The following is a 26,234-nucleotide window of genomic DNA, read 5'->3' on the forward strand; positions in this document are numbered from 1 at the left end:
TTCCTGACTCCAGACCCAATGCTCTATTCACTGTGCTACCTAGATGCCTCTGAGACAAGGCGCGCGCACGCGCGCGCGCGCACACACACACGTGCAGAAAACACAAAGTAAGAATATTCTAAGTATATCATAAAGAGCTAATTTATGTTTATAGTATGAGATTATAAGTACAGAGAAAGGAGATATAAATGTGGGTTTCAGTCCTAAGAGGACTGAATCACTAATCTACAACTAGGAAGCATTTGAACTCAGGTCATCTTTCTCACTGTAATTCCAACACTCTATCCACTGCAGCACCCAATTACTTGGTGGGAAATAAGTCCTGGAGAGGTAGAATGAATTTCCCAAGACCCTAGATGCTGGATATAAACCCTTATTTAGTAGTAAAGCCAGGGTTTATATACAGCTCCTTTCACTACATATTCACCACTTTTTCTGTTGTTTGTTGTTATTATTTATCCTTCATTCTTGAAGAGGGCCATGACATCAGTGTGATGTCATCATTTGCACTGAATTGGATTTAAGTGATGGGGTGCTGTGTAAGGTCACCAACCTCACTCTCCTTCAAAGCCATCTAGGTCTCGTGGCCAGATCAGGATGACTAGGGATGGCCCTAGATGTTTAAGGCAATTGGGGTTAAGTGACTTGACCAGGGTCACACAGCTAGTAAGTGCCTGAGGTAAGGTTTCAACTCAGGTCCTCTTGACTCCAGGGCCAGCCCTTTCTTCACTGCTCAACCTAGCTGCCAACCACTTTTTCTACTGTTTTCTCAATTTGCCAATCCACAATATTTTGGTAGGGAGTGATTGTTTTTATTGTTTCTCAGGATCTTTGATGGACAAAAGAGATATCTATTCAAACAATTTACTCTGCTTTCCACTCATGCTATCATTTTAGCAGAAATATTGGGGAAGGAAACTAATGGGGAACAAAATTGGCATTTAGGACTCTTAACTCCTTGTATCAGGAAACACAAATTCAGCCACCTCAGCAAAGCTTTGGCTCTGACTCAGGACAGTTACCTTATAGTAAATCCTGCACTCCCCACCCCAGGTGGTCCATGCTGGGATGGATTCAGATCTGCCATGCCCTTTACTTGCAATAATAAATAAAGCTCTGAGCCTGGATGGTTGAGCTAAATCAGAGGTGGCACTGGCAAAACTCTTGAGGGCAACCAAAGCCAGATTAAAATATATTTGGGAAATTTATAACAAAGTAAATAAAAATATAATACAACATAGGGAATGTTAATTTGTGGTTTTTAAAATTTAATACATAGCCAGAAGACATCTGTTTCTACTTGAGTTTAAGACCACTGAGCTAGATAATATCTAGGGTCCTTACTTAGAAATTCAGTCCTTTTTGAAATCAGTAAAGCGAGGATTCCCTTGGCAATGGAGAAGGCTAGGAGAATATTCAAAAATTAACAAGTATGGCCTGCTTAACTACTATTCCTTATCATGCCCTAGGAAATAATTAGTCAGTCAAAGACTGATGGCACAAAGATTCAATGACATAGAGTGTGGTGTAATATAAAGAGTACTGAATTTGGAGACAGAGGATCTGAATTCAAATCTGGACTCTGCTGGCTATTACCTGCAGGACCTTGAGCAAGTCACATCACTTCTCTGAGTGAGCCTATCTTCACATCAATAAAAAGAGGGAACTACACTGGACAAGCTCTTTCTGCTCTAGATCCTATGCTGCTTGGAATGGTGATGTGATGGTACAGAAGGCTACTGCAGTGACCTTGATTCTAACCCTTCCTCCAATACTTAAAATCCATTGGCCATCAATAAATCATTTAATTGAAGTCTCAGTTACCTCACTAGTAAAATGGGGATAAAAATAGGATCTACCTCCTAAGATTGTTGTGAGGATCAAATGAAACATTTGCAAAAAATGCTTAGTACAGTGATAATCACATAAATATTTCTTTTCCTTTCTTCCTTTAATGTAATGTGTGTGTGTTTTATATACATTATACTAAGGGAAGGGAGGCAAAAGATATATAAACATATATTTATATACATATATATTTATATATAGACACATCCACATAAACTATTATTGAGAAATTAGGCTAAAACTCTTAAGTGTTAGGAAAAATATTGCTGACAATGGAATGTACTAAGGGGTGGCATGTCTTCTAGGGGAAGTGAGGGGTGGAAGATGTGTATCTTGCATCTTTTGTCAGCATCCTGGACTAAAAGAAAGTGGATTAGAAATCTGCTTTTCATTCCTTTGTTTTGAGAAAATTTAATTATAGTTTTTGGAAATGACTATTTTAAAAGCCCTACCCCATATTCCCCATCAACCCATATCCAATTATACTTTTAGATGTTTTTCTGACTTCTGTGGGGGTCTTGGGAGCTTAAATTTCTAAAGTGATATGTTTTTTAAAAAAATATTTACTGTTGTTTCCTATATGCCTTTTCCTCCTAAGACAATGGTATAATTATTTGGAGGCAGAAGGCCTAAGTTTAAAATTCAACTCTACTACTTATTGCCTTTATGACCATAGGCCTTATTTTTTTTCATCTATAAAAGGGGATAGTGGGGCAATATCAGAGGTATCAAACTCATGGTCCTAGCCATAAGCAACTCACAAAACTCCAGAGTGGCCTGAATCAGATTAAAATGTAATTGGGAGGTAAGGAGCAAAGCCAAAATGGTGGATTAGAGGCAACCAACTGAACTCTCCCGACATTCCCCTCCAAACAACTTTAAAATAATGAGTCAAATCAGATCTGGGAGCAATGGAGTCAACAAATGTTCAGGGTGAGGCATTTTTCCAGCCTTAGAAAATTTAGGAGGTCCCTAGGAGAAGTTTATGACACTAGGGTGGAGACCTGGCCAGAGCCCACACATACAGCTGCAACAGTGACAGCACTAGCAGCTTCAGGAACTCTCAGGCCAGAGATGGTAAGGGGATCAGACAACCAATTACAAAGAGATTATAGGGGATGCTTTGTGGGCACTGGGTACAACTGGCACTGATTGGCAACTCTATAGCCCATACACAGTTCTGGGTTTCAGATACAAGGTGAATGGGGGACTGGGAGTCTGTCACAAGAGACTAGGGGCCCTGGTCACAGTTCCAGGACAAAGAGGAATGCTACTACTTGTAGCTGCAGGGGACCAGGGCCTTTACTTAGGAAAAAGAAGAGATGGACCAGTAGAAAAGTGACTACACCTCTCTAGGATATAGCACTTTGGAAGCACCAGAAACTTGCAGAAGCCCAGAACTAGCTCTGAAAAGAGCAGCACATGAAAGAATGTGACACTTGGCACAGTGCCTCTCCACCCCAGGTTAGCAATGTCAAGAAATAGTCTGGAGAAACAAACAACAACAAAAAATAATCTGACCATAAAAATCAGCTGCAGTTTCAGGGAAGAATAGGACATAAACTTAGAAGAAGAAAAAATGTAAAAACAGCTACTAAGCCTCAAAGAAAAATACGAGTTGGACCCAAGCCCCAAAATAATTCCTGTTAAAGTTAAAGAAAGAGATAAGAATGGTAGAGGAAAAATTGGGAAAAGAAGTAAGAGTGATGCAAGAAGATTATAAAAAGTGAATTAACACTTTGGTAAAAGAGAAACCAAAATACTGAAGAAAAAAAATCTTAAAACACAGAACTGGTTTAATGGTAGGGGAAGCACAAAAATTCACTGAAGAAAAGAATTCCTTAAAAAGAATTGGCCAAATGGAAAAAGTGGTACAAAATATCATTCAATAAAATAATTCCTTAAAAATTGGAATTGGACAAGTAGAAGCTAATATCTCCATAAGACATCAAGAAACAATAAAACAAAGTCAAACACATGAAAAAAGAAGAAAATGTGAAATATCCAATAAAAAATCCAAATGACCTAGAAAATAGATCCAGGAGAGATATTTTAAGAATTATTGCACTACCTGAAAGCCAAGGAAAACCAGAGGGTGAAATAGAAATTAAAAGAATTCACCAATCACCTCCTAAAAGAGATCCCAGGAATATCATAGCCAGATTCAAGAGCCCTGAAACCAAAGAGAAAATACTTCAATAAGTCAGAAAAAACAACTCAAATATTGTGGAGCCACAGTCAGGATCACACAAGACTTATTGACTTCCATGTTAAAGGAATAGAGGTCTTATAATGATATTCTGAAAGAAGGCAAGGAGCTAGGATTACAACCAAGAATAATCTATCTAGCAAAACAAAGTATAATCCATTAGGGGAAAAATGAATACTTAATGAAATTAGTACTTTCAAACATTCATGATGAAAAGACCAGAGCTGAATAGAAAATCTAATACAAGGCTCAAGAGAAACATAAAAAAGTAAGCATGAAAGAGTAATCATAATGGTCTCAATAAAGTTAAATTGTTTACATTCCTATATGGGAAGATGATACATGTAACTCCTAAGAACAGTATCATTATTAGGCCAGTTAAAAAGAATTTATTTAGTCAGAGGCCATGATTATGTTGGAATAATCTCCAAAAACAAGAAGGAGGAAGAAAGAAAGATATACTGAGAAGGGGAAAGGGAGAAGTAGAATGGGCAAAATTTTCTCATATAACAGAGGGATACAAGAAAGAGGTTTTACAGTGGAAGGGAAAATGGAGGAGGGTGATAGGCAATGCTTGAGTCTTACTTTCATCAGAATTGGTTCAAAGAGAGAAGCGTATACACACACTTAGGTGTGTATAGAAATGTAGCTTAATAGGAGGGAGGAATGATAAAAGGGAGGGCAGATCAAGAGAGGCAGTGATTAGAACCAAAACAGGCTTTTGAGGAGGGACAGGAAAAAGAGAAAGAGAGAGAAGAAGAAACACAAGGAAATGGAATGGAGGGGGAAACAGTTAATAATGATAACTTGAATGTGAATGGGATGAACTCACCCACAAAATAGAATTGAATAGCAGAATGGGCCAGAAACCAGAATCCAACCATATGTTGTTTATAAGAGACACACTTGAAACAGAAAGACACACATATATTTAAAATAAAAACCTGGATATAATATGCTTTGGCTAAACTATTTAAAAGGTAGGGGTAGCAATCATGATATCAGACAAAGCAAAGGCAAAAATAGACCTAATTAAAAGGGAAAATAAGGGAAACTAAATTTTGCTAAAAGGACAATGAAGTAATAAAAAATTTTCCAAGTTTCTCTAACAAAGACCTCACTTCTCAAATATATACTGAGCATAGAACTGAGTTAAATTTATAAAAATAAGAGCCATTCCCCCAACTGACAAATATTTAAAGAATATAAACAGGTAGTTTTCAGAAGCAAAAATAAGAGAGATCTATAGTCACATGAAAAAAATGCTCTAAATCACTATTGATTAGAGAAAGACAAATTAAAATGATTCTGAGCTTCCACCTCACATCTATCAAAAGTGACAAATGTACGGGCAGCTAGGTGGCGCAGTGGATGGAGCACCAGCCCTGGAGTTAGGAGTACCTGAGTTCAAATCCGGCCTCAGACACTTGACACGTACTAGCTGTGTGACCCTGGGCAAGTCACTTAACCCTAATTGCCTCACTTAAAAAAAAAAGTGACAAATGTGGGGCGGCTACGTGGCACAGTGGATAAAGCACTGGCCCTGGGTTCACAAAGACCTGAGTTCAAATCTGGCCTCAGACACTTGACACTTACTAGCTGTGTGATCTTGGTAAGTCACTTAACCCCAATTGCCCCACAAAAAAAGAAAGAAAAAAAGTGACAAAAGTTGGAAGGGATGATGTAAAAGTAGGTACACTAATGAACTGTTGGTGAAGCAGTAAATTGTTCCAACAATTCTGGAGAACAATTTGGAACTATGAACAAAGGGGGATAAAACTGTGCATACCCTTCAACCCAGTAATAGCACTACTAGGTCTTTATTGCAAAGAGATCAAAGAAAAAAGAAAGGGACTTATATGTACAAAAATATTTATAGCAACTCTTTTTGTGGTGGCAAAAAATTGGAAATTGAGGGGATACTCATCAACTGGGGAATGGCTGAACAAATTGTGGCATATGATTATAATGGGATACTATTGTGCTGTGGGAAATGATTAGGGAGGTGGTTTCAGAAAAAAAAATATGGCAAGAACTATATGAAGTGATTCAAAGTGAAGTGGGAAGAACTGAAAAATCATTGTACACAGTAACAGCAATGTTGTAATGATCAACTGTGAAAGACTTGGCTACTCTGGTTAATATAATATACTAAGCCAAAGGACTCATGATGAACAAAAATACCATCCACATCCAGAGAGAGAACTGATGAACTGTGAGTACAAATTAAAGGGTGATTTTTTTCATTTTCTTTATTTAATTTTGTTTTTTATTTTTTATAATGTGGCTAATATGGAAACATGTTTTGTATGATTTCACATATATACTTGATATAATATTCTTGCCTTCTTAGAGTATGTGGGAAGGTGTGAGGCGGGAAAGAATTTGGAACTCAAAATATAAAAAAGAAAACAATGTAAAAATAAATAATAACAGGCGTATTTTTAAAAGTTAAAAATGAAGGCTATAATAATATTCTAGTTGAAAAGAAATGGGGATATGACCCAGGGCGGTTGCTATGGAAACAAAGGTTAGGGGGATTAACATAAGACTGTGAACTCCTTGAAGGCTGAGACTATCCCTTGCTTGTTTTTGTACACCTAAAATATAGCACCCTGACCGTACTTGTTAAGTGCTTAATAAATGCTTATTGGCTCCCTGGAGCTAAAATACGTAATTGGGAAATGTTTAACAAAATAAATAAAAATACAGTATCACATAGATAATGTTAATTTGTGGTTTTCTAAGTCTATAGATCAGCTGCAGGGATACCTTTCTATTTGAGTTTTTTCCCTACTGAGCTAGATGTTCTTTAAGGTCTATGGCAACTCTGAATCCATGATCTTATGGCCATTTCCAATCCCTTAGAATAAATGTAGTAAGATGTTTGGTAGCACAGCCCAGTTGAGTGTCACCTAAAGAGAAATCTTTTGATTTCTTTTAGGTTGCCACTTGCTGCTCTAAGAGAAAAGATTCATGGACCTACAGATTATTCAAGATAAACTGGGTTTCTTTTTTTCAGGGGTGGGTTCCCCAAACTAATCTCTTTTTGCTTGTTCAGAACTAGTTTCCACAAAGACTTTCTTTCCAATAAAATGCATTGTAGAGGAAACTCTAAAAACCACTAAGCAGTCTCAGTTCAAAAAAGAAAAAAAAAAGGATGACGAATCATTTGACCTTCAGCTTTCAGCCTGCTTCCTTTATTTACGAATCTGTCCAACCCCACCAAATGACAAACAGATGGATAGAGTGGGGTAATGATAAACTCAAGCTGGCAATTTGTCCCAGGCGAGCCAATCAGGGAGTGCACTTTTCATTTTATGCTTTACCAATGACTCCCAGTGCTGTTACCCTCACAAGAATTCAATTTATGTCAACTTCCATCAATTTGACTTGATGTTACATTAGTAAAGCTCACTTTAGGAGTGACTAAAGCTTTAAGGGATCCATTTGTAGAGCTAGTATATCTCCATTTTGTGAATACCATCAGAATTGCCCTTCTAGTCCTTCCATTATGGCATAGAACAGATGGGCATGCCCCTTATGAGATATCCTGGCACCCAGTACCAGTTTGGGAGACTTCTCTGAGATGCTTCAAAAGCAGAAGCAAAAAATCTCCAGATGCTTCTTTTTTTAAAAAATTTTTTGCAGGGCAGTGAGGGTTAAGTGACTTGCCCAGGGTCACCCAGTTAGTAAGTGCCAAGTGTCTGAGGCTGGATTTGAACTCAGGTCCTCCTGAATCCAGGGCCGGTTGCTTTATCCACTGCACCACCTAGCTGCCCCTCAGATGCTTCTTAAAGAAATACTTACTGGTTTGACATTTCTGTTGATAAAACGTTAATTCTCATCTACTCCCCATTCTCTCCTTCTGTACCTCATAGCTACAAAATATGATCCTCTAGAGTTTGACATTTTTAAAGATTCTGATATCTTATCTGAGTTAGTGTTCAAATCAGTCAGCCACTGACACACATTTATTAAGAGCTTTACTTTGTGCTAGCCATTGAGCTAAGGTATATGCAACAAAAAGCAAAATACCATACCTCTTTACTCTAAGATAGTATATATATTCACTCATTGTTCACTTATCAGCTGGAACCCTGGGCAAGTCAACCTCTCTCAGTTTCCTCATCTATTGGAGAAAAAAAACCATCCAAAAATGCGTATGGAAATAACACCTACCTCCCAGAATTGTTGTGAGGATCCAGTAGGATAATGTGTACATAGGGGCCAGCTAGGTGGCACAGTGGATAAAGCACTGGCCCTGGAATCAGGAGGGCCTGAGTTCAAATCCGGCCTCAGACACTTGACACTTACTAGCTGTGTGACCCTGGGCAAGTCATTTAACTCTCATTGCCCCACAAAAAAGAGGCAAAGAATGGCCTCTTAATAAAAAAAGAAAAGATAATGTGTACAGCACTTCAGAAACCTTAAAATTCTATACAAATGTTAGTTATTATTAACATCTTTTTTATTGTTCACACAATGATTTCAAATATCAGAAACTCCCAATGTGGAAGCTCCCTCTATTGATACATGAATACCGCAGCTATTTTTCTATAATATATAGTCTCAGAGAATTGCCTAAAGCATGGAAAGATGAAGTGTTAAAACACCTGGGTTCTAGTCTCTACAAACTCACCTTTCAACTAAGTGACTTTAATACTTGGAAGTGGTAGGATTAGATTTAAAACCCAGGTCTTTTAGCCCCAGAGCCAGTATCAATTTTTCTCATTTCCATGCTCATGCTCTTAAATTTCCATTCTTCCCCCCCCCAATGTCCTAATAAGGCTTCTCTTGAGAAACTCCAATTTTATCTGTGCTAAAATAAGACTATTTGTCTGACTTAGGCCAGGCTAGAAATGCAGATCTTTGTGCCCCTAGAAACCATATCCTTAAACAAAGCTGGTGGAGCTGGAGATACTAGAGAGGGGGCAACCTCAGAGAGACCCAAGGCCAGCTGTGACTGATTACTATCTCTCACCCAGGGCTTTTATAGTTTGCTGCAACTCTATGATTTCATTGATGGAAATGAGGATCTTCAGTGTACTTGCTCATTATTTTCCATTGTAGGCTCAAGGCTGCTTCTCAGGTGGAAGATGGGACACATCTTTCCTAGCTCACCATGTAAGGGAAGTGGGCAGATAAGGAAACTTTTCTAGGCCTCGTTGTTTTCTTATGATATAAGCACCCTTTTTTCCTCTTAATTCAGATTCTGAAAAATAAATTTCATTAACCTGAAAAGCCATTAAACTTAACTTTAGGTCTTTGGAGCACACAAGGAAGATCACTACATTGGCCTTAGCCTCCATGCTGAATTTTAGGGTTGGCACTCATTGCACTTAGATCCCCTGGAAGGTAGCTTCCAGTGAGAAAATTTTAATTAAGTTCATTTGTTTCTCTAGGATTAGTAAGTAGTTGGTGAACTTTGAGGTGGTAGGTTTAAAAAAAGGATGACTTTTTAACAAAAATATCAATTTGTTAGTTTAAAAAAAAGCCAACCTCAAGTGTGAATGACTTTGAGACTCCCAAATTAAATCAATTCTTAGGCATTACAATTAGCTTAGGAGCAGACCTGTGTGAAGATGAATTTTCTAAGTCTCATTATGGATTGCTTCTCTTACAAGGGGGCAAAAGAAGGTATTGAATTATTTAGTGGAGAAGAGGCAGAAGGGAGAAGGGAGGAAAAACTATTTTTCTTCTGATGAAATATCTAACTTTTGCTGAGGTTTTTTTTTTTTTTTTGACCCATGGCTCTAAATTGCACATCATCTTGAATTTTTATATAGACTACAAGGAGAAAATGGTGGAATTGAAAATGTCCACATTACAACTCAAGAAGGCTTCATTTTTCCCTTCTTAGTCAAAAATACTATGCTGTGATTAAATTTTAACCAATCAGTCCACACCTATGGGAATGTTCAATCTGAAAAGCTATAGAAGGGAGTTAAGTGAAAACTATTTTTTACCTCTGATCAGCCTGCCAGATAGTATATATGGATATGGGCATTGAAAACACTAGAACATCAGAGGTGAAAAATATTTCCTTTACAGACCTCCAGCTTTACTTTCCCTAGAATACATTTTTTTTGCTTATGAGAAAGGGAGATACCCTAGGGAAATTCGCAGTCAGAAAGTGGAGTAGCTTTTCAGATATTCATAACCAAAATATTTCAAATGTAGGTAGCTATATATATGCTAGGCTCTTATTTCAATAAGCACTAAGCTTTGCTGTCCACCAAGATATGCCCAACATCATTTGGGAAAACAGATATTCATCTTCACCTGAAAATAGGATCTGTTGTATTAAAATATCAGGTAAAGTTAAAAAATGATAATATTATTGTCTATAGGCTTATTTTGAGTTTGCAGACTTTAAATATTCTCTCCATTGCATAGGAAACAACAACTCACCATCTGTTGGGTACATTTGAAAAAGATAAAATGCTGTTGCCTGAGTTAATCTCAAGCCTGTAGGCTGACTTGGGTAAATTATGATGATCACACCTGACTGAAAACTTTCATCCTCAGCCTAGGCTTCTGACAAACTTCTACTCTGATAAGGTCAAAAAGTACAAATTCCTTTGTCTGGCCTCCCACTATAGGTAAGCCATGATTATTCTCAGAAAGAGTAAATTGAAGGTGGCAGCTAGGTGGCACAGTGGATAGAGTACTGGTCCTGGAGTCAGGAGGACCTGAGTTCAAATCCGGTCTCAGACACTTAACACTTACTAGCTGTGTGACCCTGGGCAAGTCACTTAACCCCAATTGCCTCCCTTAAAAAAAAAAAGAGTAAATTGAAACAAAACACACTCACTTTCTTGATACTAAGACCTTGCTTAGTCACTTACTCATGTGGGAACTGTGGCCTGAAGTATTCTACCAGTCTTATCAATGACGAAAGAAACGCCACCCCTGTCCTAAAGTGGTTCAAACCCCTTGCCAACCTAACTCAAATCTACCTTTCCAGTCTTATTATATATTGTTATCTAGAGTCTCCTTCACTCAATCTTCTCCAAGGGAGACTTTGGGACTTTGCAAGGGAGGGAAGCAGGAGGTTAGGGACAAGAAGCTTGCCAATCTGCTCTTCTCAGAGAGAGGGAATACTGGGCTAGACTATGGACAATCTCCTGGGAATAAGTGAGCAGAAGAGACACTAAAGATCACTGCTTCCCTGAGCATTGTTAGTCTAGAGGATGTAATGCTTACAATTCAAACTGTACTCTTGATCGTTATTCCTAAATGGGGAAGGAGGGCCCCAAGCTATATATCCAAGGTTTGATTCCCTACCTACCAAATGCCAGTCATACAAAAATGACACAGAGTGAATATCAAATAAATGCATTTATGTAAACTAATAGCAAACAAATCAGACGAGTTTTAAAGATGAGAATATACTGGATAATAACCAGAGCAAATGAGCCCTTCCCCTGGAAATGAAATATCTGAGACAGAGACAGAGAGAGAGAAAGAGAGAGAGACAGAGACATAGAGAGACAGAGAGACAGAGATGGACATAGAGACACAGACAGACAGAAAAAGATAGAGATACACTAAGAGAGAGAGAGACAGAGGAAGACAGAGAGAAGAGACACAGAGAGAGACACACAGAAACATTGAGAGAGACAGACAGCCACAGAGACAGAGATAGAGAGACAGAGGCAGAGACAGAAAGAGAGAAAGAGGGAGAGAGACAAAAAGAGACAGACACACAAAAACACAGAGAGGGACAGAGAGGGACAGACAGAGACAGACATTTTAGATCTCACCAAAGGAAAAATTCCCCAAATTTTCTAGTGTAGTAAACTGGAGGTAAGGACATGATCAAAATGCCAGCTCCTCTATTTGTCTGTCAGTTTCTTTGAAGTCTTTCTTTCCCTTCAGAGAGCTCTCATTAAAGAGAATCTGGTTTGGGGGCAGCTAGGTGGCACTGCAGTGGATAAAGCACTGGCCCTGGATTCAGGAGGACCTGAGTTCAAATCCAGCCTCAGACACTTGACACTTACTAGCTGTGTGATCCTGGGTAAGTCACTTAACCCTAATTGCCCTGCCAAAATAAAAAAATAAATCAATACATAAAGAGAATTTGGAAATATAAGGCTCCTTTCTCAAAACTGGGTGTCAACAGACCAAGCTCTCCTCTCCCAAGTTCTTGCCCTTCATTTAAGTGTGGAGCACTGAGTAATCAATCTCCATCAATGAGTCTTATGCAAATGGGCTTTGAGTTTCTGGTTGAAGTTATACATTATTCTCAATCACACACTCTTTGATCCATCCAGGATAGCTTTCTTGCCTTTCCTCACAAGTAACACTCCATCACCTGCCTCCACCTTTTTGTACAGCCTGTCCCTCTAGCTGGGGATTCACTCCTTCCTCTCCTCTGCTTCTTGGAACCCCTAGTTTCTTTCAAAATGCAGTTCATATCCCACCTTCTATGTGAGGCCTTCCTGATCCACCCTTTTCCTGCTGTCTCCCCCTTTGGAAAAATATATTTGTGCATTTATATATATTTAAATGTGTGTATGTATATATATATATAATATTTATATATGCATTATTTCCTCTGATAGGATGTAAGCTCTTGGAGGGCAGAACCTGTCTCAATTTGTTTGTCTTTTTGTTTGTTTGTTTATTTGTTTTGCAGGTTAATGAGGGTTAAGTGACTTGCCCAGGATCACACAGCTAGTAAGTGTCAAGTGTCCGAGGCTGGATTTGAACTCAGGTCCTCCTGAATCCAGGGCCAGTGCTTTATCCACTGTGCCACCTGGCTGCTCCCCTCAATTTGTTTCTGTATCCCTAGCAGCTAGCATAACATTTCAAACAGAGTAGGAACATTTAAGAAAGGCTTGCTAATTCATTGATTGATAGTGGGATTTAGGTTGTTATTCTTTGCTGCCGGTATTCTGTTTTATTTTCCAATTACATGTAAAGATTGTTTTCAATAATTTTTGTAAGATTTTGAGTTCCAAATTTTTTCCCTCCCTTCCCTCCCCCCCCCAAGATGGCAAGTGATTAGATATAGGTTATATATTTTACAATCATGTTATAAATATCTCCATATTAGTCGTGTTGTAAAAGAGGAATCAGAACAAAAGGGAAAAACCACAAGAAAGAAAAAATAACAACAAATAAAGTTAAAACAATGTGCTTGGCTCTGCATTCAGAGTCCATAGTTCTTTTTCTGGATGAGGAGAGAATTTCCCATCATGAGTCTTTTGGAATTGCCTTAGATCACTGTGTTGCTGAGAAGAGTTAAGTCTTTCACAATTGATGCTGTTACTTTTAAGTAACCATATAAAATACTTCTAAAATATCATGATAAGTTAATTTCTTTATTATGTCTCTGATGTCATCATTCCCACTATATAGGAAGCATAACTAAGAGTTGGGCTTCACAGAAAAAGAGTGCTCGAGACTCTGGTAATGCTCATCTTGGTAATCACTGTGAAATAGCCCATTTCTATAGTGCTCTCCTCATGGAAACCATTTGTGCTAGATAGGGAGAGTGTTATCCTAACTGATGAGTGATGAAATGGAAACTTCAGAGTGTTGAGCTGACTGGTTCAAGATTTCACAGCTACTTAAGGGCTAAAGCCATTGGGACTCACATCTCCCAACTTAGTACAGAGGGCATTGCTACAGAACAGCTCAGGTGTGGGTGACATCAAAGCTCTCAAACAAAATCCATTCTTAGGCATCACTATCAGCTCTGGAGCAGCCTTGGGTATAGATGAGTTTTCTAAGTCTCATTTTGGGCTCAGGGCAGCAGGTGGAAAAGTCAGCAGACCATAACTTAAAGCAGCATTCCAGGTTACATTCTAGCAAGATCAATGGTGCTTATGTTTAGCCTATTTCTGAAATATCACATTCTTGGTGGGAAAAAGGCATGCCTTCTATAAGTAGCCCCTTACATGACCCTAAATGACTTGTTGAACCTCTTAAGCTGGAAATCACTAGACCTGGGCAGTCTAGCCTACTTTGAGTTTGAAGGTTATTAGCCATTTTCCCTAGCATTAGTAGGTGCTCCTGTCTCCTATATTGGCAACTAGAACGCAATCTTTTGGCAATGCTGTGAACCCATTAATTTGCCTTAAAATTGGAGCTCAGAGGCATACCACCCTCTTCCTTCTGCAGAAGGGAAGTATCAGGACAAGAAGAGTTTAGCATTAAACACTCAACAAGCATATCTGGGAGAAGGGAATAACAGAAGCGCCTGAGAAACCATGAACGCTAATTGCCTTTTCTGATTTGGATCCCACACAGGCTCTTGCTAAGTACACATCCTTGGGCACTCAGCTGTAATAGGGTATAATCTGAGATGTTTACAAACGAATGCTGGGATTTATTTTAAAACATGGAAACAAACACAGCAATATGCTGCTAAGGGATTCTTTCTAAAACAGAGTAAACACTGAAATCATAGGAATCGAAGTTCCAATTTCCTTAGACAGCAGGTTTCCTTCACATTATGGGTATAGTTCCATCTTCCATCCCTAGGATAATATACAAACACCTCTGTTTGTCATTTAAAACCCTTTGTGAATAGGCTCTAGCCTACCTTTCCAGAGTTGGTGCACATTACTCCCACTCAAGTACTCTATGTTCCAAACAAACAAGTCTACTTAGGGTTCCCAGGATACAACATTGCATTTCTCACCACCAGGACTCTGCACAGACTGACCCCATGGCTGGAATGCATTAATTCCTTCCTCATCTCTGCCTCTTGGAATCCTTAGCTTCCTTTAAGGATCAATTCTAAATCTATGATCCTAGTATCCTGTGATTCAATAAAGGGTTCTTAAACTTTTCCTGTGTGTCAGGGATCCTTTTTTACAATAAAGCCTTTAAATGCACAAGTTAAAATACATAGATTTGCAAAGGAAATCAATTGTGCAGGGCGTCCCAAAAGTCTTAGTGCAGTTTTTGCAATAAATTTTCAGACACTGTGTACTGAAATAGTTAACAAAGGATTTTTAAGTTCATTGATGACAGTTTTGGAACCCCCAATCTAAATAATTTCTTAAGTCTCTTCCAGCACCAACACTCTAGGATTCTCTAAACATAGATTTGTAAGGGCTTTCCAAGCCATAGGCAGAAAACTAGTACTAAGTGGAAACACGAAAAAAAATCCTCAGATCCCTAGGCAGTGCCTGTGTATGGATGCATCCTAAGAATGATAATGAGTTTGTCAGTTCTACATCTGCAAATGTGTGTCATGTGTGGTCCTGAAAGGAACATGATCCTTCCCCTTCAAGAGCCCAATTTCTGTCCTCCCCAACTAAGGTCAGGTGTGGGAAGGGGAAAACCAAGAGCACATCTCTATAAATCTTGACCGAATCATCTCTTCTGACTTTGGAGAGCCTCCCACTCAGATGAGTGGCTAACCTTGTCCCTTCTCGAATTGAGGAGAGAGAATTTTAGGAACACCTCCTCACTCTCACCTTTAATGCACACACTTCAAAAGTCATAAATGTTTGTTTCAGATCCACTAATTAAATGGGCCCTTCCATTGAAACTTCAGTTGTCCCCATCAGAATTGCAAAGAAAAAGAGCCTTTGGACTAAAAAGGCTTTTTATTATGCCCTCCTGGAGCCCTCAGATTCTTCATCTGTAAAATGAGGGGGTTGGGACTAAGCCATGACTAAAGTCCCTTCCCATTCTAAATCTGAGATCCCACGACCTCCTCAGCAGAGAAGTACTTCTTTTACCTTCCCTTTCTGATAAAGGAAGTAGAAGAACTGAGATTGGTGATAAAGAGATGCTAAAAACTGCTCCATAGCACCACAGCTGTCAGTGTCCATTCAGCTTCATATTTATTATGTTTCTAAGGAGAGTCGGTATCAAATATTTACTTTGTGGACAAATTTTTGAAAAATAAGCCAACACCAATGAATTTCAGCTACAGTCTGGGTGTCTCTAGTTGATAGGGCCACCTCCCAACTTGGGGATGGGGTTGGTGATTGGTAGTAACACACCCATCAGGCCACTCCCATTGATACTGGCATTGGCCTTGTGTTGGACTTCAGAGGCATCATTTAAGCAAGTTCGGGGTTGGAGTATAAACATGGGTCAACACACTCTTCCTTGAAAACCCTACTGGAATGAGCAGGGCTCATGGTTAGGTTTCCTCTCAAGTTTGAAATATCTGAAATGTTGAACATGTATATTGGACCCATCAAGGTACCTGATATACTCCAGAGAGTAGTACTGAACAGGTGAACTTCCTTCGCTTTCTCCAGGTTTCCAGGACAGTGCCACCTCGGAGTCAGATACCACGATGACTTGAGGCTGATGAGGAGGTGATGGGGGTATACATTCATCTAATCAAAAGTAAAAGAACATCTGTCAGGTTATCAGGGCAAGTGGGTAGATTTTATATGCCCACAAAACATATGTGTTTCTCCTAAGAAGCTTCTCCTCTTATAGGAACAGTGGAATCTCATTCAAAGAATATTTCCTGTAAGCTTGAGGTATCTGCATCCTAATCATTTCATTCTCCACCTTATAGAACTGCCCCAGGTAAGCCACACCTGGAGTATGGCATTGAGTTATGGGTGTCTCGTTTTAGAAATTATAAAGAGTTTCCAGAGGAGGGTGATCAGGATGGTGAAGGGACTAGATTCCATGCCTTATGGAAGGGCAAAAGAGAGTTGGAGGAACCGGGGAAAAAGACAAGGATTTGGGGAGGGTATGTGTTAGGGCTGTTTGGAGGAAGAGGGGTAAAATTTGTTCTTCTTAGTATTTGAGGGTAAAATTAGAGTAACAGGAAGTCGCAGAGAGGCAGGCATAGGTTTGATATGAGGACACACTTCTGAACAATTAGAGTTATCCAAAAGTTGAAAGGGCAGTTATGTGGTGCAGTGGATAGAACATCAGCCCTGGAGTCAGGAAGACTGATCTTCCCTAGTTCAAATCTGGTCTGACATGTTCTAGCTATGTGACCCTGGGTAGGTCACTTCCTTTACTTCCCAAAGCTCCTCTCTGAGAGTATGGACTGAAATCATGAAAAACTATCTTTTCTCTTAATTGTCTGATAACTCCAGCTAAAAATATAGCTTTAAGAAACTGATAATATTTGACCTTCACTTGTGTTTTTCCTTTTCAATGGATAGAAACATTCCACAATTTACAATAACATTCTTCCTGTTCTCTTTATGTTGTCAGGATTTCAGTCTCGGTCACTTATATTTACCTATGCAAAACGAAATGTTTCTCATTAATGGAGACCATACATTTTGTATGGAAAGGGATTCAGGGCAATTTTTTACCTTTTGATAGAGTGGTAACATGACGGGGAGAGCTCAGGCGTCCTTTGATGTTCCAGCCGTAAGCTCTAACGCTCACTCTGTAGGTGGTACCTGGTTTTAAATCCCCAATCACTACTTCCTGTCAATGGTCAAAAAAGAAAGACATGAAGAATTCATGAGTCTGGGGATTTGGAAACCTCCATTGATGCTGCACCATGTGGGCTACCTGGAGAATCCTTTTGCAACAGTTTTTAAGCTTTCCTCAAAGACAAAAGCAGTGTCAGCTCAGTTTTAAAAAAATCAAGAAAGAAAAAAGCAACCTCACATGTTTCCAATCAAACTGGAAGGCCTGCTCTCTAGAGGAATGTATAAAATGGTCCTAGAACTGCTACTCATTACTATTCAGAAATAGCTTATGAAGTTTGAAGCAACTCCTACAGTTTGGCTGCTGAATATAGGTAACATTCTTCTCTCAGGCCAAATGATGGAATTTATGAGCTATAGCTTTTTCATCTCTGAATCATAGATGCTCTTCAGGCAATGGGACCAGGTACAGGAGATGGGGCCCTTGCTTCTTACCCCAACTGTGTGGGGGTACAACAAAAACATATGCAGTTACAAATCCAGACTTGTCCCTGATCCTCGGCTCTGGTTGTCCTCAGAGCACCGACCTGAAATGGTCCCTTCCTTTGTATGGCTGAGCCAAGACTTGTTCCACACACTTTCTTTTTATTTTATTTTATTATTTTATTGTATTTATTTGTTGTTTATTTGTTTGTTTGTTTGTTTGTTCGATTTTTTGTGGGGGCAATGAGGGTTTAGTGACTTTCTCAGGGTCACACAGCTAGTGTCAAGTTTCTAAGACTGGGTTTGAACTCATGCCCTCCTGAATCCAGGGCTGGTGCTTTATCCACTTTATCCACCTAGCTGCCCCCCCCACACACTTTCTACATCTGCTACCCAACAAGTAACATGGAAAATGCAATACTAAATAATAAATAGGATATGCTAGGGGCAAAGTGGCACAATGGGATGAGTGTTAGCTTTGAAATAAGAAGACCTGAGTTCTAATTCCAGCTGGGTTTCTTATCACCAATGGGGACCTTGGTTAAATCATACAAATTGTATGAGAAATTCTTGACTTTTTTGGTGTCATGGCAATCTGGCAGGCTGGTAAAAGCCTATGGGCTGGGGGGCAGCTAGGTGGCGCAGGGGACAGAGCACCAGCCCTGGAGTCAGGAGTACCTGAATGCAAATTCTGCCTCAGACACTTAACACTTACTAGCTGGGCAAGTCACTTAACCTCAATTGCTTCACTAAAAAAAAAAAAAAAAAAAGCCTATGGGCCACTTCGCCATTTTTTAAAAAATGAATAAAATATGATCCTTAAAGGGGAAGCAGGGTGGCACAGTGGATAGAATGCAGGCCTGGAGTCAGAAGGACCTGAGTTCAAATTTGACATTAGACATTTAATACCTGTGGGACCCTAGGAAAGTCACTTAACCTTCTTTGCCTCAGTTTCTCATCTGTAAAATGAGCTAGAGAAGGAAATGGCAAAGTACTCCAGTATCTCTGCCAAGAAAACCCCAAATGGGGTCAAAATGAGTCAGACACAACTAATCAACTAAACAACAACAATGATACATAAGATTACAAAAGAAATCAGCTATATTAAAATAAAGTTATCAAAATAAGCATTTTTTAAAAACCACAAGTTCTTGGACCCCAAGTTAAAAATCCCTGCAGGTGATTTCTCTTCATTTTTCTCATCTATAAAATGAGGAGGTTGGATAAGATTACCTCCCAGGCCCCTTTTAGCTCTAAAAATCTGTGAGCTTCTGATGATGCCATGATCCTGGATTCCATTGGTGAAATCTTGGCTCTCTAGGATTCTATCAGGGAAAGACACAGATGAGAAGGAAGAGCTCCAGCTCACAGATGGACTCTCCCCTCTCTTCTAGCACCAGGTTAACATTAACAGCATGATCCAAGAGCCTGAAATTACCCTTGTCACCCCCACCCATCACTTCTAGGGACACTGCTATGCTCATCTGTAACCTGGCCTATGTATGGACAAGATGGTTTTCCCCCAATTCAGCCAAGAGCAGTTTAGGTTCTTTCAAGAGGAACTTAATTAGGACACCAAGGAAAAGAAAAAAAAAGAGAAAATGCTAAAATATAGACATGAACCACTATAGTCTAGTGGAAATCTGGAGGTAGGAGAACTGGGATTGAATTCCTATCTCTGCCTCTTACCACTGAGCAAATCACTTCTCTCTGGGTTTCATTTTCCTGATTTGTAAAAGGAAGAGGCTGGATGAGATGATCTTTAAGGTCGACTCTGGCTCTAAATACCCTGCTTCCAAAGCTCTGCGTCCTTTCAGAGCACATATTTCTCGGTCTAAGGTAATGAATGTCTAGACAAAGAATGACTTGTCTTATTATAACAGTTTGCATTTCTTAACCTTGCTTCAATGCTCTCTATGAAATTTGGATAAAGGAAGGCAATTCCCTAACTAATCCTCAAAGATTCCTGGGCTTTGTATATGAACATGAGAGACTCCCTATCTTTATCTGTCAAACATGGAACCAGGCTAGATGGATTCCAAGATCCCTTCCTGTTCTAAGTCTGTGATCTTAGGATGTTGTAGTCACCTCCTTAGCTCTTCTAGGATGCTACTATAGCTACAGACCCCAAATCATTTGTCTCATTCCAGTTCAGTTTGCTTGAAGCATATTGCCTAGCTAATTTACTGAGGCTAGGACCAGACTAGTACCTACAATGGCAGTTCCCTATTTGTTGTTGTTGTTGCTGTTGTTGTTGTTGGTTTTTTTTTTTTTGGTATGAGGGCCCTTTAAAAAATTTTTTAAATGGGCTTCTCCCACTACAAGAGAGTAGTTTTATTATTCATGTCTCCTAACTTGGAAAATATGAGTTGGTATATGTTTTTTTGGTGTTTTGTTTTGTTTTGTTTTGTTTTGTAGGGCAATAGGGGTTAAGTGACTTGCCCAGGGTCACACAGCTAGTAAGTGTCAAGTGTCTGAGGCCAGATTTGAACTCAGGTACTCCTGAATCCGGGGCTGGTGCTTTATCTACTGTGCCAACTAGCTGGCCCCTGGTATATGTTTTTTTAGGACCTCTTGACTTCAGGTTGGGCATCACAAATCTCTTTGACTCCATTCTTGAAGGTGCCACAAGGCTGAGACACTGGACACCATTCTTTCCGAAGCCTTTTTCTGTCAGACTTCAGCTCTCTTCAATAGTCAACTGCAGACTTCCTGTTCTTTAACTATTTGAAGAGCTCTTATTTGGAACCAGGTTGAGGATCAAATGTCTCAAGGTGCTTCAGGGGAAAGGATATTAAGCAGAAGCTATGGAGAAGAGGATTTAAAGTCTACATAAGGAAAACCTCCCAAAACAATTAAAGCTATACAAAAGTGCAATGAATTGTTGCAGGAGGGTTGGGTCACTCTCACTGGTGATCTTCAAGTCAAGATACTAGGATTTGTCCGATATGTTAGAGAGTAGATTCTTGGAATAGACAGTTCGGATGTCCTTTGCAAACAAGTATCTTATTATTCTATTATTCTTTGTTTTGCCAAAACTCAAGTCCCCTTTTATATTTTCCACTAAGTTCCTTTTGCCTGTCTGAGGCAAGAACTCCCACTTCTGTTGGGGGTCCCTTTTTCTACTTTTTTCTCCCTCTCCCAAAGGGGAGGTCCTTCAAATTGTGTGGCTGAGACTGGTTCCCTGTTGATGAAGAAGTCCACAGCCTCTGAGGACACTCCCTCTCAGGGTTGGCCAAGTTTAAACTAGGTTTAACAGGGCCAGCCAGGTGTGGCTAAAAATCTAATCATCTTAAGTGGGTACTTAGTAGTTTCTCATTCACATCCAATTTAAACACTACTAAATCAATCGAGTCAGACTCCTGGGTGTCTGCCAAATTCCATTATTTTACCACACCAGGAATCAAATGAATTATCCTATGGCAGCTAGGTGGTGCAGTGAATAGAGTGCTGAGCCTGGAATCAGGAAGAGCTGAGTTTAAATTCAGCCTCAGGCAGTTATTAGCTGTGTGACCCTGGGTAAGTCATTTAATCTAGTTTGCCTCAGTTTCCTCATCTGTAAAAAGAGCTGGGAAAGGAAATGACAAACCACTGCAGTATCTTTGCCAAGAAAACTCACTATGGGGTCAAAAAGAATCAGAACAGGGGCAGCTAGGTGATGCAGTGGATAGAGCACTGGTCCTGGAGTCAGGAGGACCTGAGTTCAAATCTGGCCTCAGACACTTAACACTTACTAGCTGTGTGACCCTGGGCAAGTCACTTAACCCCAATTGCCTCACTAAAAAAAAAGAGTCAGAACACAGTGGATAAAGCACCAGCCCTGGATTCAGGAGGACCCGAGTTCAAATCTGGCTTCAGACACTTGACACATACTAGCTGTGTGACCTTGGGCAAATCACTTAGCTCTCATTGCCTCACCCCCCACCCCCAAAATAAGTCAGAACTGAAACAAGTGAGCAATAACAACAAATGAATACCACACTTTTACTGGTTCGGGTTACTGGCCCTACCTACTTCCCCAGGCTCTCTCTGCAGATTTGATAAGATAAGCCCCACACCAGAAGAATGGCATATACAATTCGGAAACATGAGTTTATAATGTTTTAAAAATGTACCTAAAATAATCAGCATACTTTCTATTTATAATGAGTATCCCTTTTTACAGCAACTTTCTCCTAATTCTCTAAATCCTCTATATTTTTCAAGGCATAAGTGAAGCTCTAACTCCTTCAATTTAGTTCAATTCAACTCAATAATTATTTATCAAGTATTTACTATATGCAATACACTGTCCTGAGTTCTAAGGGGAAAAACAAAGATGCATAGGAGGCAGAAGAGCACATACAAGGAGCTCTAGATTTGCAGTCAGAGGATCTAGGTTCGAATCTTGATACTGCTAATTACTCACTACATAAGACACCTTGGAAAAGGTAACCAGAGTCACTGGGCTTCAGCCTACTTATCTATAAAGTGAAGGTGCCTCTATGGTCCATTTCAGCCCTAAATCGATGATATAGACATACACAGTCATAGATATAGACATAGACATAGACATAGACATAGACATAGACATAGACATAGACATAGACATAGACATAGACATAGGCATAGGCATAGGCATAGGCATAGGCATAGGCATAGGCATAGACATAGACATAGACATAGATATGGGCATGGACATGGATAGATAGATGGATATCTGTGTATGTCTATATATTAAGAGGTCTATATCTATGTCTATATATTTAAGAACCTCCTGCACATATACATTTTTTGGGTCTTTTGGGGGGGGGCGGGGCAATAAGGGTTAAGTAACTTGCCCAGGGTCACACAGATAATAAATGTCAAGTGTCTGAAGCTAGATTTGAACTCAGGTCCTACTGAATCCAAGGCCGGTGCTTTATCCACTGCGCCACCTAGCTGCCTCCTAATTGCTGCTTACCTTATGAATTGACATCCTCTTTAGGGTTGGTAGCTCTTTTTTTTTTTTCTTCTGGGCAATTAGGGTTAAATGACTTGCCCAGGGTCACACAGCTAGTAAGTGTCAAGTGTCTGAGGCCAGATTTGAACTCAGGTCCTCCTGAATCCAGGGCCAGTGCTTTATCCACTGCGCCACCTAGCTGCCCACCACCCCTGCACATATAGAACTTTGCTACCAATTCAGCTCCTTCTTGCATGCAGGGGAGCAAGGATTTGGGATGCTGGAAGAGGTATAGAATCATAGGATTTTTTGCTGAAAAGAATCATAGAGAACACCTGAAATACATTCTCCTTCACCTTTCTCTAACTTATGATGCAATTGATAAGCCTGTCTCCTGAATTCTTTCTTCCCATGGCTTCTGTGACATTCTTTTCTCTCTGTTTTACTTGCCTGACCACTCCTCATTCTCCCATGCTGATCGTTATTAATCTCCTGTCCCCTCAGCATGGACACTCCCCAGGTATCTGTCCTGCTCCCTCTTCTCTTTTCCACCTCTTTTCCTTAGTGATATAATTTGTTTAGATGGTCTTAAGGGTCATCTCCATGAAGAGGAGACATGAATTTCTAATCTCTCTCTTATACTCAGTTCCATATCTTTAAATGATTACTGGATATCTCTATTAGACTTACCATGGAGCTTTGAAATTCCCCAAGCAGAATTCATTATCTTTTCCTCTAAACCTATCACTCTTCTAAACTTTCCTACTTCTGTTGAAGGTCCAAGCCACCTCCTAATCACCTCACAGGACCATGAGATCAAAGGTCTAGTGCTAGAAGAAAACTAAGAGTTCATTTAGTCCAAATTCTCCATTTTTCAGTGGAGAAACTGAGGTTGAGGAAGATCAGTTGATTTGCCCATGGTCACCCAGGTAGTGTCAGAGATGGGATTTGAAACTATGTCCTCCAACTCCAGAAACAATGCTCTTTCCTCTGTGTTACAATTCACAACCTTATAGTTACCCTCATTTCTTCTCTCTCAGTAGCCCACTTCTATTTATCCTATTTCTCCAATATCTTTTGAACTTCTCCCCTTCTCTCCTCTGATGTAGTCACTACTTGAGTCCAGTCCCTCATTACCCCACACCCCAGCGATATACTAGCTTCCTAATTGTTCTACTTGTCTCTAGTTTGTCCTCTTTCCAATCTATCCAACAGGTTTGCCAAAATAACTTTCCTAAGGCACTTGTCTACCATGTCAGTGACTCCCCATACATTTACATTTGTAAACTCCTCAGCCCAGCATTGAAGGCCTTCCACTATCTGGCTCTTACCTGCTTCTGGCTCCAGCTGCCTTTCAAACATCTCAAACTGGATGTCTAAAGTTCAATATATCCAAAATAGAAACCCATTATCTTTTCCCCTAAAACCTCTTCCCCTATTACCTTTCCTATTACTGTAGAGGGCAATCCCAGTTCCTGAGGCTCATGGCCTAGAAGTCATTCTCCACTCCTCATGATCTCTCAGCCCTCATACCCAATTTGATGTCATGACCTGTCAAATTTACCTTAGCAACATCTGAATATGCCCCTTTCTCTCCTCTGACACTGCCACCACTCTATTTTGGGCCCTCATCACCTGGATTATTACAGTAGCCTGCTGGTGGGTCTGCCTGCTTCAAGTTTCCCCCACTCCAATCCATCTTCCATTCCCCTAAGTGATCTTCCTAAAGTGCTGGTTTTACCCATCATCCTCCCAGTCAATAAACTCCAGTAGTTCCCTATTTCCTTGGCTATCAAATACAAAATGCTCTATTAGCCCCTTCCTACCTTTCTAGTTTTCATACACCTTACTCCCTGCCACATACTCTTTAATCCAGTGACACCGGTCTCCTGGTTGCTCCATGAACAAGACACTCCATCTCTAAGGGTCCAGACAATTTCTTTTTCTGTCCTCCATCCCTGGAACTCTCTCCCTCCTCACCTCTGTCTATTAAGTTCCCAGGCTTTAAGTCCCAACTAAAATCCCATCTCTTACAGGAAGCCTTTCCTAAGACCTCTTAATTCTAGTGCTTTCTCTCCATTAATTATTTCTAATTTTTCTTGTATATAGATTGTTTTGCACATCTTTGTTTACATGTTGTCTCAACCTCCTTGAGGGCATGTTTTTTGCCTCTTTTTGTATCCCTAGAGCTTACCGCAGTGCCTGATGCATAGTAGGCAATTAATAAGTGTTTACTGATTGATCCTACCTCCTTATTTCCTATTAGCTTCCTTCATAAACCTTTCCAGCTAAAATGGACTCCTCCTGTTCTCTGAACTCGACACTGAATTTCCCTCGTCCATGAATTTTACAAGCTCTGTGTGGAAGAGATGGAAGTTGAACCCATTCAAATAATATTATTCTGTCTAATCCAATGCAAGAAATAACAGGAGTCATAGTTTCAGGATGAGGAAATAAAGTTGTTTTTGAGAAGTAGCCAGGATTTTCTAGCTACTCCCATGTCTCACAGGCATTTTTGGAACAAGGGGAACCACTACTGTGCAGTTCATCTCTTCTTCTGCTGCTTTTCACCCTCTTTGCTCCAAATCCCATCTCCTGCTATCACTTACAGCAGTCCCATAATCCATCCATTTCTCCATTTCCAGTTAAGGAGGCCAAAAGGCTAGAGGGTTTTGTGTCCTTTCCAGCCCTTCCTTTCCAACCCCTGAAACTCCCAATGCAAACAGAATTTCTCTTCTAGACCAACTAAAATATTTCAAAGCCGTCTGTTTCATGTTCCTCTTCTCCTAAAAAATCATAAAACCATATGAATTAAAGATGTGGTCTGCAAAAATCATTATAAGCCGTAAATTAGAGTTCAGCCAGTATGTACCGAATGTTAACATTAAACACTCTCCCTGAGTGTAAAGTTCTCTGATACATGGGTGGAAAAGATTAAGAAATGTGCAAATTACCAAAAATATTTACTAAGAACCTTCAAGATCAGATTGCCCTGGGTCTACTCAAGTTTACAAATCAAAAAGACAAGGTTTTCACTTTTTAAAAAATTAGGAAAATCTTTATATCCAGAAAGTTCTCATGTGGGAATTAAAAAAAAAATTCTCTCTCTGCTATGGGAAGTTAGCTATTTTTCACTTAAGGCCAAAAGTTTTGGAATCAGAGTCCATTTATTTTCCTGTGCTAGGAGCCTGACATTTCAATTTAATTCAATTCAATATTCAATAACTGCCTACTATGTGCAAGGCAGTGAGCTAAACTCTAGGCTAGAAGAAAGCAATCCCTCACCTGGAGGTTGTAAAGTAAGGAGCAGAATTTGGCCATCTAATTGCTCATTTCCTTCTCTAATATCCCTCCTCTTATCTAGCTGACTTCATTACTGAAGTGATAAATCTTAATTCCTTGATGAAACATCAGACTAATCCTGGTTATCTAACTGTCCATT

General features: G+C 39.7%; 1 protein-coding gene across 2 annotated transcripts in view; it reads right to left on the reverse strand.

Annotated features, from left to right (window-relative positions):
* Positions 1 to 26,234, reverse strand: part of EGFLAM (EGF like, fibronectin type III and laminin G domains) — a 252,965-nt gene that overhangs the window by 127,736 nt on the left and 98,995 nt on the right. For both annotated transcript variants that reach the window (XM_043975361.1, XM_043975360.1), the window contains exons 5-6: positions 17,326 to 17,443; positions 16,242 to 16,377 (exon numbers count right to left, since the gene is read on the reverse strand). In XM_043975361.1, coding sequence (XP_043831296.1) covers positions 16,242 to 16,377; positions 17,326 to 17,443 — 254 coding nt within the window. The remainder of the gene's footprint in view (positions 1 to 16,241; positions 16,378 to 17,325; positions 17,444 to 26,234) is intronic.

The sequence above is a fragment of the Dromiciops gliroides genome, chromosome 1 (assembly GCF_019393635.1).
Source record: "Dromiciops gliroides isolate mDroGli1 chromosome 1, mDroGli1.pri, whole genome shotgun sequence".
Taxonomy (NCBI): Eukaryota; Metazoa; Chordata; class Mammalia; order Microbiotheria; family Microbiotheriidae; genus Dromiciops; species Dromiciops gliroides.